General features: G+C 35.2%; 1 protein-coding gene across 4 annotated transcripts in view; it reads left to right on the plus strand.

Annotated features, from left to right (window-relative positions):
- Positions 1-20,869, plus strand: part of HERC2 (HECT and RLD domain containing E3 ubiquitin protein ligase 2) — a 105,989-nt gene that overhangs the window by 74,823 nt on the left and 10,297 nt on the right. For 3 of the 4 annotated variants that reach the window (XM_031596186.2, XM_031596187.2, XM_090126730.1), the window contains exons 69-86: positions 284-475; positions 1,795-1,948; positions 2,682-2,789; positions 3,959-4,090; positions 4,851-5,009; positions 5,103-5,221; positions 5,602-5,727; positions 6,733-6,888; positions 7,032-7,147; positions 7,265-7,463; positions 9,749-9,963; positions 10,692-10,869; positions 11,985-12,146; positions 13,174-13,265; positions 14,151-14,290; positions 15,285-15,472; positions 16,112-16,309; positions 18,457-18,540. In XM_031596186.2, the coding sequence (XP_031452046.2) occupies positions 284-475; positions 1,795-1,948; positions 2,682-2,789; positions 3,959-4,090; positions 4,851-5,009; positions 5,103-5,221; positions 5,602-5,727; positions 6,733-6,888; positions 7,032-7,147; positions 7,265-7,463; positions 9,749-9,963; positions 10,692-10,869; positions 11,985-12,146; positions 13,174-13,265; positions 14,151-14,290; positions 15,285-15,472; positions 16,112-16,309; positions 18,457-18,540 (2,718 nt within the window). The remainder of the gene's footprint in view (positions 1-283; positions 476-1,794; positions 1,949-2,681; positions 2,790-3,958; positions 4,091-4,850; positions 5,010-5,102; positions 5,222-5,601; positions 5,728-6,732; positions 6,889-7,031; positions 7,148-7,264; positions 7,464-9,748; positions 9,964-10,691; positions 10,870-11,984; positions 12,147-13,173; positions 13,266-14,150; positions 14,291-15,284; positions 15,473-16,111; positions 16,310-18,456; positions 18,541-20,869) is intronic. The other variant, XM_031596188.2, reaches the window with a different exon arrangement.

The raw sequence follows: 20,869 nt of genomic DNA on the forward strand, positions 1-20,869 counted from the left end.
ACTCTATAAATGATTGCATTTTTAAAGTATGTTTAGAGACTGGGTGATTACTGCTACTTGTTTTTTTTCTTTTTTCTGAAGCTGAAGGAATTCAATTTAGGAAAGCTTTTTCACTTGAGAAACTGGTTTAACATTAGATAAATTTTGACGTAATGCAGTCTCAGAATTGCAAATTGTGTCTTAAACTACTATGAAACTTCTTCAGACAAGTTAATACGTTTATATTCAATGAGATTCCTCTTTCATCTTCCCTGTCTGAATCTTTCTGCAATTTGTTTTGTAGGATGTAGAAAGCCAAAGTAAAGTGTCTGGCCCAGAACCTCAATACTTGGATGAGTTTACTAGTCTATTAGTCCCAGATGACACACGAGTCATGGTTGACCTGTTAAAGCTTGCTGTGTCCAACCGAGCAGGTGAAAAGGGACGAGATGTTCTCTCAGCTGTTCTGTCTGGTATGGGCACAGCTTACCCACAGGTCAGATTTTGTTATGTTGCATTTTTAACTATGTCCTTTATATTTTTAGTTTTCTGGAATATTTTTATCTATTTGAGGTATAGTTTCATATACTGGGAGGATTAGTAAGCATGAAAATTAGAGTTGAACTTAATGCATCTGAACCTTAATGACTGTGTTGAAGATGCTTCATGAATATATTATTTGAAATAAATGTAAATATCTCTGATATTTATTCCATAATATGCATATATAATTTCATATATAAATCATATATATGATTTATCATTCTGGAAAACCATGAAGCTGAATCAACCAAGTTAAGAAGTTGAGAAATATTTGCAAAATGTTCACGGGTGTGAGTTCTCCTTGGATAACTAACAAACTGAATGAATGCTGTAATACTGGCTACCAAAAGCTACGCAACAGGATATAATGCGTATAATATCTTCTTATGGGAATGAACTGAATGTTGTTTAATGTTTCTTTAATATTTTTCTAATGAGTAATGATGCGTTTGTCTTAAGATGCTCATATGACATATTTCATTTATGGCTCTGCACTGCATAATGTCTGCTTTGAAACACTGGAAGTGATTATGCAAAGCTCTTGTTTGTATTTCTTTTTTCACTAATCAAAAAGATAAATAATAAGTTTGCTAAGAATTCTGAGGGTTTTTTTAATTAATGATATAAATGACAAGACAGCTGTACTTTAAGAAATGACAACTTAGGGTGTATCTGCTCTATTAAATCAGGATTGTGCGAGACCACTCTAACAGATGCTGTAAGAGTAACAAGGTGGTATTTCAGAAATTATTAAACATCTTTTTTTCAAATCTTAAAATTCCTTGTAATGATCATATGTATCAATGATATTCTATTATGGATTTGAGATATAGTCGTATCCCTCCTACTCCAATTAAATACATGCATTTATATATCATTTTTTTGAATTGTTCAAGCATTAACAAATAAATTAAAAACTTTTTTTCCCTACTCAATCAGAATTTTTGTTTGAAACTGTTCTTCAAAAATTAGTTGGAGTTCTCTCTTTAAACAATACATTTTAATATCGCATATTGGTATATGCTTACATATTTCACTAATCTATTGGTTTATGCTTTACAATTTAGTTTTTCTGCAGTGGAAATCATTAGTTGCTTTGGCATTTACTTAATTTTTTTCATATTCTGAATGAATGTGATAGTTTATGAATCAGAATACATGTTTTTTTTTTCTTTTAAGTGAGAAAGAATGATGGCTTAGAGTTCTTGGACTAACCATGCACTGTTTTCATAAGCTTGATTCTTAGGTGTGTGTCTGTTTTTCTTGAATTAGGTTGCTGATATGTTATTGGAGCTGTGTGTTACTGAGTTAGAAGATGTGGCAACTGACTCACAAAGTGGCCGCCTCTCTTCGCAGCCAGTTGTGGTAGAAAGCAGCCATCCATATACTGATGATACATCATCTAGTGGCACAGTTAAAATACCAGGTATAGGATTCCTAGAGTTATATTGCTAAAACTCAGGTACTTGCAAGCCTGCATATGTACATTTTTTTTTCTCAGCTTACAAAAACATGTATTGAACTTTTAAGGTCATATCATGTGTTCTATTGCTGTAATAAAATGTTCCTTAAAACACTTGTATACTGCATGAATATCTCAGTCATGTGAAATACACATTTACCCAAGTTTGGGTCCTGTGACTGAATTCTGTACACTGCATCTCTGCAGCTATGTATTACTGCTGTTTTCTGTTCATTTATGAAACTGAGAATGACTGTAGTCATTTTCAGGGTCAGTAATTGAACGCTCGTCATGTAGCCTTGATCATTAGGAAATACTTTTTTCCTTCTGTGCTGTATTTTCATCTAGTTCTTCTGCTAGTACTGATACTTAAACTCTCTCTTGCCTTTACCTTTTGATATTTGTCTTAACTGTAAATAGACATTTTTTGCTATGGCAACTTCAATTGGGAATGTTCTGAACGTAATCTTCTGTATGCTAGCCCTGATTCACGTGAGTTGCCTGTAATGTAGGTCTTTCAAAGAGAAGTTAGAAACAGTGTCATTAAACCAAAGCAAGTTCACATTTCTATTTTTATTAATGAGCACAACGGCTTCCAAACAATTGCATTTGATTTCATGTGGATTTCTAAAATACTGCGTTTGCTTGTGGGATTGATTGCTCTGTAGAAGTGTGTAAATTCTTTGTTGCTGTTTAGGTGCTGAGGGACTGAGAGTAGAATTTGATCGCCAGTGTTCTACAGAGCGGCGTCATGATCCACTCACCATCATGGATGGTGTCAACAGAATTGTTTCCGTCCGATCAGGTGCTTTTCAAAAGTGTCTTGTGTGATTTACTGTTAAACATTGAATGAAATGTACCACTGTGACATAGTCCTTGTGAGCGATGTGCCATTAAAAAGGAGGAAAACGTACAAACTGATGTCCCATTTTAAATCAAAAAGGAAGGATGACCTATATACAGACATACAAAAGTGAACTTGAATCTTTGAATATATAGACTCTTGGACATATATGTTGTTATATTTTTCCTAAGAGCAGTTGGAATGTAAAAAAACAAACAAACAAACAAAAAAATAGTTTCTAGTGCTCACAGCCCATGTATTATTTTCTGCATAATCAAAGTATTTTTGAGCAAATTGGAAAGCAATTGGAAGAGGATACTTTTTATCCTTTGAGTTTTTCAAGTAATAGTTGCAGAAATTTGAGCTTTCTTTTCTTTTTTTTCTTTCTTTTTTTTTTTTTTTTTTACAGTCAAGACAAATGCTCTTCTTCTGTTGAATGCCCAAAATAGAATCTAGGCTCTGTCTTTCTGTTTTCTGCTCTGGTCTATGTACCTGACTCTACATGAACTCTCTACATCTTTTATTCCATTGTCTATGTTTTCATTTTTAAGCGCTGTTGACTTCCTGTAGATGATATAGGAGTATTTTAAATCTCATCAAATCTTACCTTTCCATCTGTGACATCATGTGCGAGAATCTAAGTAGTACTACCTGTACTTAACATTTTTCAGCACTTAATGTGACACACTATAATGTGAGCTTTTACTGTGAATATCTTTTTCCCCAACCTGTTTCACATGCACGTCTTCATGTGCTTTATTATTGAGCTGTTTTTGATTGGAAAAAGACCTAAGGCTTAATACTTTAATATATTTTTGTAATATGAAAAGATAATTTGAAAACAGGACAGTGGGGTTGTAGTAAGAGCTCATAATTGTCTTTTGAAAGTGGTATGAAAAGCACTGAAAACATACAATAGAAGTGGTAATTGAACTGTTTAAGACTTGTGTTTTGGTTATATAACATCATTATAGGTATATACATGTGCTCGTCATACACTTTTCTTTTGGAACATGTTTATGTGATGTTTGTAATATTAAAATAACCATACAGAGAAGTTACTATTGCTGAGTAGATTGGATTGGCTCGGTCAGTGTATGTGAACATGTTCATATTACTTACTGTAATAGGTCGTGAGTGGTCAGATTGGTCTAGTGAGCTGCGAATTCCAGGAGATGAACTAAAGTGGAAGTTCATCAGTGATGGCTCTGTAAATGGATGGGGATGGCGATTCACTGTTTATCCTATCATGCCAGCTGCAGGTAAAGTAATATATCTCATTTATAGAAGGGTGAGAGTATATTTACCAATGTAATTTAAATATTTACATGCCAAAGGTTAATTGTTCATTTGTATTCATACTAAGAAAATGTTTTCCTTCATATATAGCAAGCATTTTCAACAGAGTCTTGAGAGGTGCACATAGGGGAGAGAAAAATGTTTTGTAGTTGCTCTCGTTTGTCTATCTGTGAAGGGAGATTACTTCCTGTCATATACATATACATAATATATATGTGATATACATATACATAATATATGTATTTTCCCTAATGAATTCATTAATGAATGAATTATATGGGGACTGGTGTGACTCGAGTGTATGGCTTAAAGCGAGAGGCAGAGGTAGTTCAGATTGGGTATTAGGGAACAGTTCCTCACTGAGATGAGAGTGGTCAAGCACTGTAACTGGCTTCTCAGGGAAGTGGTCATGACCCTAAATGTTTTGGTGTTCATGAAGCATTAGGATAATACTCTTAGATGGACTGTTTAACTCTTAAGTTCCCCTGTGTGGAGTTGGGAGTTGTCCTCAGTGATCCTTGTGTGGATCCATTATAACCCAAGATATTGTATGTAATGAAGATGGCTCTCTCTTCCAGTTCCTTCAAAGAGAGGTGGACCAACTCAGATATAGACTGGCACTGTAGACTGGAACTGTTTGTTCAGCAGATCCTGCTTTTATTTCTGTTCTAATTTCAGTAAAATCGTCAAATCTTCTTTACCTTTTCTTTTTATTTCTTGCAGGCCCCAAAGATCTTCTCTCAGATCGTTGCATTCTTTCATGTCCCTCAATGGATTTGGTTACGTGTTTGCTGGATTTTCGCTTAAATTTTGCTTCCAATAGGAGTATAGTTCCTCGCTTGGCAGCTTCTCTTGCAGCTTGTGCTCAACTGAGTGCCTTAGGTAGGTGTAAGTCCTAATTTTAAATCTACTTTTTTGAAGTTAAAATTATTGTTTAAAGTAATTCTGGGTATTGTGTGCTTTTTGCTTCTTTAGCTGCTGGCCATAGAATGTGGGCTTTGCAGAGACTACGGAAACTGCTCACAACAGAATTTGGCCAGTCTATTAACATCAACCGGATTCTTGGGGACAATGATGGAGAAGCACGAACTTTGGTAAGAGGGCACAGAAGCTCTTTTCTAACATTTTTCTCACTAAGATGTTTGTGAAGCATTAAAAATGTTGGCCTTTATTTACAAGATTTTTATAGGTAACCACAAAATAGGAAATGTGCCAAATGAATAACCTACTTGAGTCTGCAAATCTCTGTAAAGGGGTTTTGTTTTAGAAAAAAATTAAAGCTACTTCCAGTTTTGTATCCATGTAATTTTGGAATTGTCAAGGATGATAGAAATACTTTTGTATTAGGAAATGGATGGAACTGATGCTTCACAAAGTGAACTATGGTTTGGGAAGTTAGTAATGATTTATCATGGCCATCTAAATAGCTTCCTATAGCACACAGTGTAATTTTCAACTGCTCTGATTTCTCTAGAGTTTTACAGGGAGTGCTTTAGCTGCTTTGGTAAAGGGTCTTCCAGAAGCATTGCAGCGACAGTTTGATTATGAAGACCCTATTGTGAGAGGTGGCAAACAACTACTCCACAGCCCTTTCTTTAAGGTAATGGAATACAATCAGTAAAGAATTCATGAGTAAAATTTTTTGCGATTTTTTTTTTTTTTTTTTGGGTGACTAGATCACCTCATCCGGATAGAAAAACTTCATCTAAAAGGCTGCTTTTATTGGATTTTGAAAAATTAGTCTGAAGTCACTAAGATTAGTTTGAGCAATGATAAAATCGGAGTACTACTTCTAAAATGAGAACCAAATATGTAAATAGAAAAATCAGGAATACCTAGCTAGACTGAGGTAGGTAGTTAAGAACAATATCTTGGAAGTGTAGTACACTACAGCTTCAGTTATACTTTTGACAATTTATATCTCAATTGTCCTAACAGGAATATTTATATATTTTAATCCTTTAAAATGTCCTGAAGGTATTGCTTACCTCAAGTAGGAACAAATAAGAATATCTTAAAAGGAGAGCTCTTCTATTTTGAGCAGTGTACTTCAAAGTACAGAGAAATATGCTGAGCATGTCTAGAGAAGAGCAACAAGAATACAAAGGCTTAAAAAAAAAAGCTTCCCCTGTAGTAAATGTAAAAGGATGTATCTGTCTTAAAGAAAAGAAGTTCTTAAAATATGTAAAAGGTTTTCCAGGGCAGAAGTAATCCATTATATACTGTCTTTGCCAGTAGCACACTGAATTACTTGATTTAATTGGAGGAAGGATACTTAGTTTAGAAATAGAAGGTAAAATGTTCAGCATATCATTTTTGATAGAGAAAAGGCAATTAATCTAGGAATGTTTGTCACAGGTGTACTGTGGAAATTCCTGTATTAGAGGAGGAAACTTAGACATATAACTGTGTGAGATCAGCTTGCATACACTTGATGCTGCCCCATCAGTGAGGATAATGTAGGTGGATAGCTCTTAATGTCCCCCACACTTTACATTTTCAGAGACTGTTGATGCCCTACTGGTCTATGAGCTGTTCTGCTACATCAAATGCGTGTTAGTTTTTATTACTTCTGTTGCAGCTCTAAAATCTGTTTTGTCTGCAGGTTCTTGTGGCTCTTGCTTGTGATCTGGAGTTGGACACTCTCCCTTGCTGTGCTGAGACACACAAATGGGCCTGGTTCAGAAGATACTGTATGGCATCCAGGGTTGCTGTGGCCCTTGATAAAAGGACACCATTACCTCGCCTTTTCCTCGATGAGGTATTGCCGGAATATTTTAAATAGCTTATGGAACTTAGAAAAGCATTGCATCTAAAAGACTGAAGTTTGAATTATTTTATGCCAACTGCAATCGGAATATGGTATATTTGGAATAACATTGTTTAATGCAAAATATTTTACAGGTAGCAAAGAAAATTCGAGAATTAATGGCAGATAATGAAAATATGGATGTTCTTCATGAATGCCATGATGTCTTTAAGAGAGAACAGGACGAACAGCTTGTCCAGTGGATGAATAGGTTACTTCTTTCAGCTATCATTTATTTTGTTTTGTGATGCTTTGTTGTTGTACAAATGAACTTTTTTTGTGACTTTCATTAAGCTTATTTATAATGCTTTATTTTGAATGTTAACAGACGACCTGACGATTGGACGCTTTCAGCTGGAGGCAGTGGAACCATTTATGGTTGGGGTCATAATCACAGAGGACAACTTGGTGGAATTGAAGGGGCAAAAGTCAAAGTCCCAACTCCATGTGAAGCTCTTGCTACTCTTAGACCAGTGCAATTAATCGGTGGTGAGCAGACACTGTTTGCAGTGACTGCTGATGGAAAGGTAAGCATACAATAAATGTTTGTTAGACTCCTTGTAAAAATATCATCCTGTTGTGTGTTTTTCACCATTTACATATATATATTTTAAAGAAACGAAACCATACCAATTCTGCCATTACAACAGAGGAATTCAGTGAACTGCAGCATTAAATACTTGAAACTAGTAATGCATATTTCAGTTCTTGATTCAAAACTGTTGTCAGATTTTGGAAAATAAAGAATACAAGTAACATGCTCACAGAGTCTTGTACAACATGACAGACAGTAAGGTGTGATGGTGATGATTTCTCCCTGTCAGGAGAGAGATGTAAATGGAATCTGAGTTTGTTCAGAGCCGACTTCTGATAGTTAGATATTGCAGTATCTAATTTGCAGATACTTGGATGCTCAGTGATGAGGATGGATCATTTAGTGTAATGTATAGAGGGGAAAAAAACAGATTTGTGAATTTGAAGATATCTTAATTTTGATACAAATGGCAGCTTTGTTTGAGGATAGGTACAGAATTTTAGCTGAGCTTTCTTGTTGCAGTTACATTCATCTAGTGATATACTGTAACAGGTCTGTCCTGGACAGTCAGTATCATCCTTGTTTAATTTTTCACCACGGGAAAAGGGACAGATTAATGATGTTGTTTTTGACATAATTGTGTTGAGGTAAATTACTCTTGAATAGACAAGCAGAGTAAAAAGCAGTACTGTAGTTAAAGAATTGTTTGGGACAGAGTACAAAGAAGCATCTGTGTTTGTGTGTGTCCCATGGAAGAAAGAAAACTAGAGTAGTAATGCTTGAAAGACACCTGCAGATGGTAGGTGGTTTTGTAATGTTATTACACAAAGTTATAGTTTCTTGATATTTTCACAAAATCAGCATTAGGATTTAAAATAAAATGCATTACTCATTGACAGCTCAAATTAACTTGAATGTAGCCATATTTTCATTCCTGACATGAGAGGTACTAACTTCCTTGTATTGTACTTTCAAGCATAGGTAATTGAATGTTTATGGGATAAGGGAAACTAAATGCATAGGAGTCTAGAATCTCTGGTTTATTGGGACAGGGTTAGAAACTTTGAATGTGTAAAACCTTCTATATCAAATTCAGTTTTTATGGAGAATATGTGCAAATGAGCTCATCAGTTATTATAAAACTTTAATACAAGTTTGAAAATCTAATGTGGAATTTTATTTGTATGTTTACATAATCATGCATTTTATTAAATGCTGGTCTGATTTTTTTGGCAACACAGATTGAAATTGGTGACAAGAAATGTCTGTGTTTAATTTTTCCTTGATTAAGGTTAGATTGTATTGCTACAAAAGTAGTGTGGAAAATTGTTTTTCCAGAACATATTTATGTGCACCTGACCTGGTATGTTGAAGCAGGCTCATGTTAAATTCTTTGTGTGAAACTGAATAGTTGCATGCTACAGCTTCTGAGTCTTATCTTTGGGCTTGAAAATTCACTTTAATTGCAATGGGAAAGAGCTCCTTTGAGTGCAGAACAATTGATAAGCAAAATTAAGTCACAGTTACATTGAGAGGTAGAATTATTCTCTTTCTTCCAAGACCAGCTTGTGGAGTTGGAAGAGTGGACAGTTTTTGGAGACAAAAGACCTTCTTCAGGTGGTAAAAAGCAGAAGGCTTTAAAGCTAAGCACAGACTGAAAGTCATTATGAAAAATTTACTTAGATGTGTATCAGGTCATCTCTGAAAGCAAAAGAAGCTCATGTTTATGCAGCAGAGATCATGCTAATAGGAAAGGGGCCTTGAATAGTAAGTGTCCTTTGTAAGAGGAAAAGAGATACGTGTACTGGAGGAGTTGTTCTTAGATTATATTTGTTTGCAGTATGAGCTGTTTCTGTTTCAGGTTTAATGAAGAATTTGTTGCCTTAAGTTGGTCTCCTCTCGAGTATGACCTCTGCTTCAACTTGTTTTGGCTTTGTCCTTAGATTATTGTTATATAGTACTGTGAGGGCCGAAATGAAAGCTTGAGTACTCCCTCTTCTCCTTCCATACATTCAGGAGCTTAGTATAGAATATGTACTGATGTTGCTTGCTTAAATTAAGTCTTTAAAACAATGCCACTTTTATTTTGAAAGGAAAAAACCTCTTCCTGTTAATCCATACGTTCTCAAAATTTCCAAAGGAGGATATAGAGGCATATAAGAAACTTTTCCGGTGGCCTTTGCATCAATTCCATTCTAGTATACATTCATTAAGAATTCTTCTCTTGAATGTTCTTCAAGACATAAACAAAATTAAAGTTTATTTTTTATTCTAAAGCTGTATGCCACTGGATATGGAGCAGGTGGTAGGCTTGGAATTGGAGGAACAGAGTCAGTTTCTACTCCGACTTTACTGGAATCCATTCAGCATGTGTTTATAAAGAAAGTTGCGGTGAACTCAGGAGGGAAGCACTGTTTGGCATTGTCTTCTGAGGGAGAAGTTTATTCTTGGGGTGAAGCAGAAGACGGTAAACTTGGTCATGGAAACCGAAGGTAATGCTTTGGTTTTTTTTCAAAACTATGAATGGATATTTATAATAGTTGAAATGTATTTGAATACAGTCTATGTAGAAGTCAGTGTTAAGTAGTGATGTAGAAATGTTTGTTTTCAAATTGCAGAACCACAAAATTTTTGTCAGATAAAATTACTTGGATTTCTGTGACTAAATATTATCTTCTAGCTTATCTGCAGCTGCTGAAGTCCAGTGGATTTCCTTTGGGATCTACACTGTGTATGTGGCACTTCAGGGAGGAAGCAAAACTACCATTCTGCTTCTGATGTTCACTTGCAGTTACCTGTGTTAAAGAAGTTTTGTTGTTATAGACAATATTCAGATATAAAAAGAAAAATGAATGCTCGAGTACATGGAGGAAATCAGTACAGTCTATGCTAGACATTTTGATAATGTATATTAAATTAGACTGATTTTCCAGGGTAAATGCTTAACTCCTAATGCTTAACTTTTAATGGAAATGTTTCTGTAGTTTCATTTAACCTGTTATGCTTTAGTAGAACAGGTAGTAAAATACTTCCAGCTTTTATAGACCTCTAAAATTTTGAATTGAATGAATAATTTAACATAAATCTTGAGGATGTTAATCTGGAACAAAAGTAAATAGTGAGGTAGATGTCCTCGTACTCATTTTACAAAGCTCTTCATATGTTTGTTTATGTGAATTGTCTATTCCAAAAGGTGTGTCAAAAAGTATTTTCATTTCAGCCCTTGTGATCGTCCCCGTGTAATTGAATCTTTGAGAGGTATAGAAGTGGTTGACATTGCTGCTGGTGGAGCACACAGTGCGTGTATTACAGCTGCAGGAGACCTTTTTACGTGGGGAAAGGGAAGATACGGGCGCCTTGGGCACGGAGATAGTGAAGACCAACTGAAGCCTAAACTGGTAAGAAGCCTTTGGAATTCTGTGTGGTCTTTTATTCCAGTTCTTAACTTCTGATCTGTGACTTTTAGTATTTCTGCATTGTAAAAAATAGGAGGAAACAGTGGTTGCTTTAGAGAACAGAAATGGTTTGTAAGAATGCAGTAAAAGTTGAGCTGCAAAACTTTGCTAGAGATCACTAAGCAGCTTATAAGGAATTTGTTTTGGAGAGGATTTGACCCTCCCTGCCAAACAAAACAGCAGCTCTAAAAGCTGAACAACAACACTGTAATTGTAAAGGACATAACTTGTACCAATTGTAAATGGATTTGTTGTGCTTCCAGTTTGGGTGAGGGGTGGAAGGTATCTTGAAGAGGGATTAACTTGCCTGCACCCCTCCACAGGAGTGCTTTGCACTGAAAGTAATCAGATGTTTGCATTCCCCTGCCCCCAAAAGCAAGGTCTACCCGACTTTGTTGTACAACATGCCTCCATTTTGTTGGTTTGAATGAAAATAACAAATCTGTAGATTAGTTTGAAGTATGTGAAATTCCATGCTGGTTTGGATGATGGATTGGGCTTCCTCAAATCCCTTATTTCAAGAAGGATGTGGATTAGGAGGGTGCAGTTTTTGTGCATCAGAATTCTTTTGCTTTGTGAATCTCAATTCCATACATCATCACTAGATGGCAGCATTTCAAAAGTCAAGATGTTGATTTAATTCAGAAAACAGTGAAATTGTAAAATACTAAGAGGCTATTTGAAAATAAGCAGTGTATTCAGTGCTTAGTGTACACAAGAGTAAACCAGAGAACCTGAACACATAAATAGAATATAGCCTTTGGTAACCTTACACGTTTTGTATGAATTACTTTCCCTGTGTTTTTTTTTTTAGGTTAAAAATAAAAAAAAAAATTAACAAAATTGTTCACCAAGTGAAAATAATAATTCAGTATGTGAAACATGTAGTTATTTTATTGGTTTGAAAAGAGCAAAGCCTTTTGACTTGAATTCATTTGCAAGATCCTGTTGTGTTTTGGACTTGTAGTCATGCTTCTCTCCAAGTTGGGTTTGACTTCTTTTCTGAAACTAAGGGACTGAGTCTTTATTGTAAACGAAACCTGGTGATTGCTTTACAGGTGGAAGCTCTTCAGGGCTATCGTGTGATTGACATAGCCTGTGGCAGCGGAGATGCACAGACATTGTGCCTGACGGATGATGATACAGTTTGGTCCTGGGGTGATGGAGATTATGGAAAACTTGGGAGAGGAGGCAGTGATGGCTGTAAAGTGCCAATGAAGGTATTTGAATGCATATTTTTGACTGTTTTATAAACCGTAAGATTAATGGAAATCAGTGAAGACATACATTAATATGAGCAAACTTCCACCCACCATGGGGACATCAGGATCCTTTTGATGTTAATAATGAGCTTTGTAGGATACAGTGATTGGTCAATTTTTGTGCTGAATAAAAGTTGGTTTTACGATTTTGTTATTTGGAGAGCATTTCTGGTTCCAGAAGTAGTTGTTTCCTTAATGTTTCCTTTTGAAAAGTTAGATATTTCCCAAGGAATCTTCATATTTCAAACAAAATCCATATAGCCAACTAATTTGAATAACAGCAATTGTTATAGAGATGAGCACTGTTTGTAGTTGAGAATAACATGTAACTACATCAGTGTCATTTACATACCTATGCACAGTGGATTTTATATTTTTAATCCAGAGTTGCACCTCTTTAAATGGGTGCAGGTGTCTCCATTCCCTTTCCTAAAAGACAGAATCTACTGGCCTGTTCCAAGTAGGGGTGTTTTTTATTTATTTATTGCACGATGTAACACAATTTGAACATAGCTTATCAGTCTTGTTGGTGATCAATCCATAGGATTGATGATAAAATGATGCAAGGCACAAACAGAATGAGTAGGAACAGCATATTGCAGGTTTAAGTATTTTTACAAAGGCAGCAGACTCACATCTGTGTCAGAGGAGCTAGCAATAATTAGTGTTGAGTAGCTGGAGACAGAGCCTTACTATTTCTACTAAGGAGATATAGATATTGCTGCAGGTAAAATATTAGTTAAGATCTTCAATGGTTTTCTGAATCTGAGCTTCTTTTTAGGGTTTAAGTAGTAAATAATAGAAAGATGAAAGGAGTGGAATTCTGTTAGATGATCTACGTAAGCATTTTAATTCATAAGCTTGTGTATAGGTACTGCAGCACTTAGACAATTTATTGTATGTAAGATATGCCTAAACACAGGATGGTTGATGAAACTATAGTTTTCATAATTGATTGTTATTTTATTTGCTCTTATTTTCCTAGATTGATTCTCTCACAGGCCTTGGAGTGGTTAAAGTAGAATGTGGATCACAATTTTCTGTGGCTCTTACCAAATCTGGAGCAGTATATACCTGGTAAGTATTTTATATTAGTTATTTGGACAGCATTAGATGTAACCTTCTTTGCAACAAGTATTACTGTTATACTGCCTTCACTGCTCTGATTTTTCTCTCATATGGAAAACTCTTCTGAGTTTCTCTGTTTTGATTGGTAATAAAATCTAGCAGCATACTGTAGTGCTATTTGCATGAAAAAAATAAGGTGTTTTGTCATGGAGATGTAAATACAGACTTCTTGAAGACATTGGCCACTGTAAAATGCAGAAGTTCAAAGGAGGTCACTAAAAATGTAAGCTCAAAGTGTCATGCAGTCTGGAAGATGACAGCATAAATAATATTTTCATATATTATCAAAATCTTTCTTATACAAATTCTTAGATATCTAGTTCATTGTTTTAATCTTCTTGTGCAATTCTGGTAGTTTAAACAACTACCAGACTGAAGTGTTTAGAAAAGCAAAACAAAATACCTTCCAAACACTACCTCCATGCAATATCCTCAAACTGTATGAAGTTTCAGTTTCTGAAGTTGGTAATGCTTTTGCAACTGATAGAAGCCCAATCTTCGAGTCTTACTCTTTTAAGAGAAACAAACAAAAAACCAAACAAACAAAAACAACAAAACACATGTGAATGTGGTGAAAGGACCTATGAAGAGCAAGCTGGAGCCATGTATTAAGTATTTTTATTGTAATAGCAGAGTCACATCCATGTCATATGAACTAGGGATTATTCATTTTGAATAATTGGAGTCAGAGCTGTACTGTTTCTGCTAAATATAAAATATTTTTGCCTGACTATTTATAAATACTTCTACAGGCCAAATACCTGACACATTCCATGTTTCCATTCTTTCTAATATTAAAACTCAGTTTTGAAATGTTCTGTCTTCTCTGTGCAGGGGCAAAGGAGATTATCATCGCCTAGGCCATGGATCTGATGACCATGTTAGAAGACCACGACAAGTGCAGGGGCTGCAAGGAAAGAAAGTCATTGCAATTGCTACTGGGTCTTTACACTGTGTTTGCTGCACTGAAGATGGTATAAAATATTTAAAAACGTTACTTAGTACTGAATTTGGAGGGGGAATAAAAAAATGAAACTTTAAGTTGAATATTGGTAGGCTGTCCTTGCTAAAAATGCTGATCCTCTATGTGCATATATGTATTTTGGGCTTACAGAAGTTGCATATTTCTTGAGCACAAAGTATGTCATTGATTTACAGTGATCAGTTAAAAACAACTGAAGGTTTTGAATTAATAAAAATTAAGAGTTAAGTTTCATAAATGCTGATGGTAGAATTAAAACACAGAGCTCAAAAAGTAATTACGAGTTGATCAAGGAGTAGAATTAATGGATTTAGCTTTTTTTATAGGGTTGTCTGAACTGCCTGGGGTGTTTTAACTTGGTAAATGAAGCATTGCACAAACAATATTGCTTCTTCTAAAGTAGATTGAGATACTGAATATAAGTAACAGGTCTGCAGAACTGTTTTGTAGATGCTAGTGAAATAGGGTATAGTTGCAGAAAATGAATGCTCTGAATCAAAGTTGCTTCTTAAAAAAGTATTTTCCAATTTTACAACACTAAACACCCATTTTAATGTCCACTCTAATAACATAAGCTACTACAGACTCTCTTCTCTTATGCAAAATGATGTCTTTTCTAATTCTTTTTTTAGCTTTTTTTTTTTTTTTTTTTTTTTGCTATGAAACTATGAAGTACAGACTGTTTCTGGTGTATCTGTTGTTATTCTTCTGCACCACCATTTCCTACTGTTCAGCATTAGAACTTTATTATATAAACTGTGAGGAAATTGATGCACTTAATACTAGCTGCTGTACAGCCGTAACTGTGTCATTCACTTTTACCTGCAGGATATCAGGATGGCTGTCAGTACTAGAAATCTTAATTACTATCCATGGTCTCAATTGGTTAAATGATTTCTAAATGCTTATTTAAAAACAACAATGCTTATTTTAAAACAAACAAACAAATTTCTATCTTCAGAAGTAATTTTTTTTTCTTGGTTTAGGGGAGGTGTATACCTGGGGAGATAATGATGAAGGACAGCTTGGAGATGGAACAACTAATGCCATCCAAAGACCACGTTTGGTTGCAGCACTCCAGGGTAAAAAGATCAACAGAGTTGCCTGTGGCTCAGCACATACTTTAGCTTGGTCAACCAGTAAACCTGCTAATGCTGGAAAGCTTCCTACACAGGTGATATTTTTGGCTTACTGCATTCAGTTTTTTAATGTACTAATGCTTGCTGCTGATCTTTAAGCAGACATATTTCCTTTCTAAATCTCTGTATCAGTTTAGTGTGCTTTGATTTGGCTTGGAGATGGTGTTCTACTTCTGTATTTCCAAAGATAGATTGTTTTTTTCCAGTGAAAAGGATTCTTCAGTCAGTTGTTACTCCAGTACTGAAGAGTAAATTGGAAGGAATTTTAATTTTGTATTCCACCCCTTCCACGTGAATTCATCATTGCTTGCTTTGCATTGAGAATGTTTTTTGAACATTCAGTTTTTCAGCTATTATAATGATGCATAATGCCTGGGTGGAGTGCTGGCAGGATGTAAAATGTGTTTATTTATGGATAAAGAGAATAGTAAAATTTGAAATGACAAGAATAGTGTAACTGTTGTATTTTAATACTTGCAGGTGCTTTCAGTTTAGATGTATACTGTACATATCTTTTAGACACAACTGGATTCCATATTAAGTTTTTACACTGTGAATAAGCAATTCCTGAATTTCTGATACAAATTTGCCTACCAATCTTAAGTTGTTGTTCTGTTTAATAAAATAAAGGACAGAATAATCCTAAATTATTGGGTATAATTACATTATTATAGGTTCCTATGGAGTACAATCATCTACAGGAAATACCCATCATTTCATTGAGAAACAGGCTTCTACTGCTGCATCACATTTCAGAACTCTTTTGTCCTTGTATTCCAATGTTTGATCTTGAAGGAAGACTTGATGAAACTGGCCAAGGACCATCAGTTGGGTTTGATACACTACGGGGAATACTGATATCACAGGGAAAGGTATTTATCTGAATAGATTTTTAAAGGAGACACTTGTAACTGTACTGTTTAAATGTACTGTTCAAACTGTTTCTGAAGAAAACCAAACTTTTATCTTAATTTGTTCTGTAAGTTGTATATCAGAATGTATGCATTCTGGTTATACACATATCTTTCTTCATGAATGTGTTCTTTTTATTAGGTTTTCCTCTGCCTTTCTTTGGACTGTGTATTAGTCTTAAAAATAACAGTATATTGTAGGTCTTGTTTGTATTATAGCCAAATTCTTTTAGAATAATCACTATGTTATTCTAAGGAGAAAAACCCACCAAACAACAGGATATATTTCAAATCTGTATTTCAGTTGCAATAATCAGATGATATAATACTTGATCTAAAGCAAGTTCTGTGGCTTTAAAAGAAAGGATACGTAGGAATCCAATCTCAAATGGATAAAGAAGCATGGAATATCACAGCTATATGGAAAGTCAGTCATGAAGTCTAGATATTTAAGATTCTTGAAGGATGCAACATTAATTCAAAACTTCAGTTATGGAAAGCCTTTAAAAAGATGACTGGCCTTCTGTATGATCACTAGCTTTCGATCTGAATTTTCTCACTGTCCTAGTAACTTGTCTAATCTAACAAAAAGTGATAGCCACACATAAACAGACAAAATTTGCTAGGTGATCTAATTGAAACTAGAAGCAATTAATTTTTTTTTTTTTTCTGCAGTGCTGCTCTGTATCCTTAAATAAGACACATGACCTACTATTAGGCTCTTTAGTACTCACTGTCTCACAGTCTCTCTAGGCCCCAGTAAAATTATGTAGTAGAGAAATCTGGCTGAATATATGCTTCATGGGCCAAGAGAACACCACAATTTTTCATTAAAAGAGCGAAAGAGAAGTCCATTCTATTCATGATACTTGTGCATCTTAATGTTATTAATGGGAGTCTTTAGGTAGTTTAAGAACAGGAATTTGTAGGAGGAATATTCAATATCATTATTTTACAGTGTGCAGAACAGTTGTAGAAAGATTTCAGATACAAGATAAGATGTGGTATCAGGCATATTTTATGCCAAAAACAATCATCAGGGATGCCAGAAATTGTAAATGTTGTATTTGCTATTGTAGAAACGTGGTATGATATATTTCACGACAAGAATACTGCAACTAAGGGCTGCAAACTTTTTAGATGGGATAGGTTGAGCAAGAGGGGAGGGAATTGACCTCCATGTTAATAAGCACATAGGTTGTGAAGAGTTCTAAGCCTCTGAGAAACAGCCATGACTGGTTTGAGAGCTTATGGGTTAAAATTGCTTGCTGAACCAATGAAGGACATCTGGTGGTTGGGATCTGCCACAGGCTGCCTGACTGAGGGCAGCCTGTGGATGAGGCCTCTTTGCTTCAGCTACAAGAGACATCTTGACCTCATTATGATGGGGGATATTAAAAAACAAAAACCAAACAAACTTAAAATGTTTTTAAACCTTTCTTGAAACTGATAATGTAAAATTGGATTCAAATATTTAGTGAAAGAAATACAAATAATTAAATTTGCACCAAAGAAAATTGTGAGTTTCTTTGTTTATTTCTGTCCTTCCTTGGCAGGATGGTTTCCCCTTTGAGCTTTTGATTGTTTTTTTCCAACTTTTAATTACATTTATTTTAGTGCAGCATAAGTTAATTTACACTCAGTAGCATATTGGTTGTCTAGTAATAACTGAATTTGGATGCAATAAAGCTTTTCAAGCCACTATTTTGTGTAATCCAGGAGAGATTTTCTTTAGTTTTTAGTATTCCAGGTGTTTTAAGTGTGAATTGTATTAGCTCAAACTAAAATGCTCCTTAAGTTACATCTCACAATTTTATATTCTGTTGCTCGTTTATTTTTGAGCATTTCAAAAGTAGTTGATGCTTGTTTCCATGTCTTCTATAGAAAGTCTCAAGGACTTTGTGCCTTTTCCAGTGTTTTGTGATGTACTTGGAAGAAAACTGCTTAAGAATAGTACTATAGCATCAGTTTCTCTGTTCCGTTGAAGAGTCTTTTTTTGTTTGCTTTTTCCTTAACTGAACTAAGAATATATTTATCTGTCAAATATATGCAGTATTCTTACTTGATTGCAATCTTACCACTTAATTTTTTGTATTTTCCTTTATTAGGAGGCAGCTTTCCGAAAGGTTGTGCAAGCAACTATGGTGAGAGATCGTCAGCATGGGCCAGTTGTTGAACTCAACAGAATACAGGTATCTGAAGTTGAGGATTTGATTTTAGTACGTATGTTTAGTCAACAGTGCTTAACATTCTTCAGGCCACTTCGTGTTTCAGCTGTTTGGTGTCTGAGTACTGAGGTGTTGGGTTTATGTTGGCGGATAAAACAGTGAAGCATGTTTTCATCAGACTATAAATGTATGGGGGAGGAGGGAATAGTTGAAATAATAAGTGTATGATTTAGACTATGATGAGCAAAGTATGTCCTGCTTGACGAAGAATGGCTTTTTCAAAATTCACTGTATTAGATGATTTTAGAGAGCAGAGATTCTGATGCCTTCCTTACCTCCCAAGATGGTCATATGAATAACTCCACTGTTGCTTTCAGAACAGAGGACATGAAGGGTTATGAGGAGAACAGGAAAAAGGCACTTCAGTATGATTAAGAATCAGGCTGATAAACTCTCATCCTGCATGTGATCTTATCGATTGCAGAACTGTTTGATATAAAAGGGCTTTTTCTTGTCATTGACATTAGAAAATGTAATGTTGTGCCTTAGGCCAGAATAAGGCGCTTTTTTTTTTTTTTTTTTTGTCCATAGATGTTTTTGTAATGTAGAATACTAAAACGTTTGTTTTTGTTTGAATGGACTGATGTTTGGTATTACAGAATCCTTATGTGTTTCTTTCCTTTAGTCATGTGGTTTTTCTCATTTTTTCAAATATACTTTAGGAAGTAAGAAAACTTACTCTTTGTAAAGTTAGAATCAAGAACTTGCAAAACCTGTGAATAATGAGTTATTTCTCAGTGAGCTGAAATACCTTCTGTTTTGGCTGGATACTTTCTGCTCTTCTGCCATTTTCCACAGGCTCTTAAAACTACTTCTGCTAACATTATGTGATTAAAATATGTTGCTTTAATACATACTCTGGGAAGCTAGAGGCAGTGCCAGAAATCTTCTCACTATTTGTCTTTTTATTTTTATTTTTTGGGGGGGAATTCAAAATAAGCAGTGCAAACATTTAGCTTTAAGCTGGAAACAAGGGATTGGGTTTTGGGCTTGTTTCCTAGTGTTCTTCTAATGTTGTGTTAATTATTAAAGATGGGCTTCTCTTGTATTCCTGTTCATTAATTCAGTCTGTCTTTAAATTTAGAAAAAAGCTGGTAGCATTGAGGCTTCAATTTTCATGCCTTCTTTAGGAAATGAGATATTTCTGTAACACAAGTCTTTCCAGGATTTAGCCAAGACTAAAAAAGACTGTGCTCATAATCTGCCCTGGGTTATAATCTCTTGAGTCAGATTTTGCAGAGAATGAAACTATTGAATGAAAGATCTGTTTGAATGAAATTATTTGATCCTTTAAGTAGTGGTTCAAAGCTGCTTTATGGAGTCTCAAACAGCTACAGGGTTTTCAACTTAATTGTAGATGGGAGTTCAACTGCAGTAAGACTTGAAAATTCCTTTGCTGTTAAAAGTACTTCTTACAGTTTGTAAATTATGTGGTGCAGTCAGTTCACTACTTCTTCTTCCTCTGTGTAAAATAAATGAATGAGATTTTAAAGTTGTTGTTTAGATACTGACTTGTTCTTTAAAATACATAGGTTGCTCCAAAAGCAGTGCCTATTTATTTCCATGGAAACTACAACAGCTACAAAAAACACTGATAGAGAAAATTCTCAATACAAAACATGGTTTTCAACAGTCACCATCATTAGCTATGCATTTCTGTCAGTGATAGACAAGAGCCTGCATGCTGCACTTGTAAAAATCTGCACCAGTGGAGGTGACAGCTGTGCAAGGCCTTCTAGAACATGGCTTATCTTTCTCATCTCTTGTGCCACTGATGGGATGCACCACCCATTGCCTCACTATGCTCACATCCACTTTCTGATCTCTGTAGATGTTCAGCAAGCATCAATGAATGTCAGTGGATGCCATTTCTTCCACGTGGAGGAGTTCAGTAATGCACCTTTGCTTCATATGCACTTCCACGTGAGGCCCCATTTGGAGTCTCACATTCCTTTCTGCTGCCATCTGTTGCACAGCAACAAAATGTAACAGAATATTGGTGAGAAGGTTCAACCTCCACTGCTCTGCTGTTAACATCCACCTCATCCATGGGCTAGCATAATAACATAGGATGCATTACTTTTGGAGCATGCCTTGTATTTTGTGATCTTTCCTCCTTTTAATAGGCAAAGAAATGTTAGTTATGAAGGAGAACGAGTACTCCTGGTTCAGTGTCTAATGTTTTCGTGGGTGGCATGTTGCACTTCTGGATATGTTAAGTTATACAAGATGTGAATGAATTAATGTTTTCTTCTTTTGCAAGTGCTATGCTTCAGTTTAAATGACATTCCTC

This window comes from Phasianus colchicus, chromosome 1, assembly GCF_987193195.1.
Source record: "Phasianus colchicus chromosome 1, bPhaCol1.hap1.1, whole genome shotgun sequence".
Classification (NCBI taxonomy): domain Eukaryota; kingdom Metazoa; phylum Chordata; class Aves; order Galliformes; family Phasianidae; genus Phasianus; species Phasianus colchicus.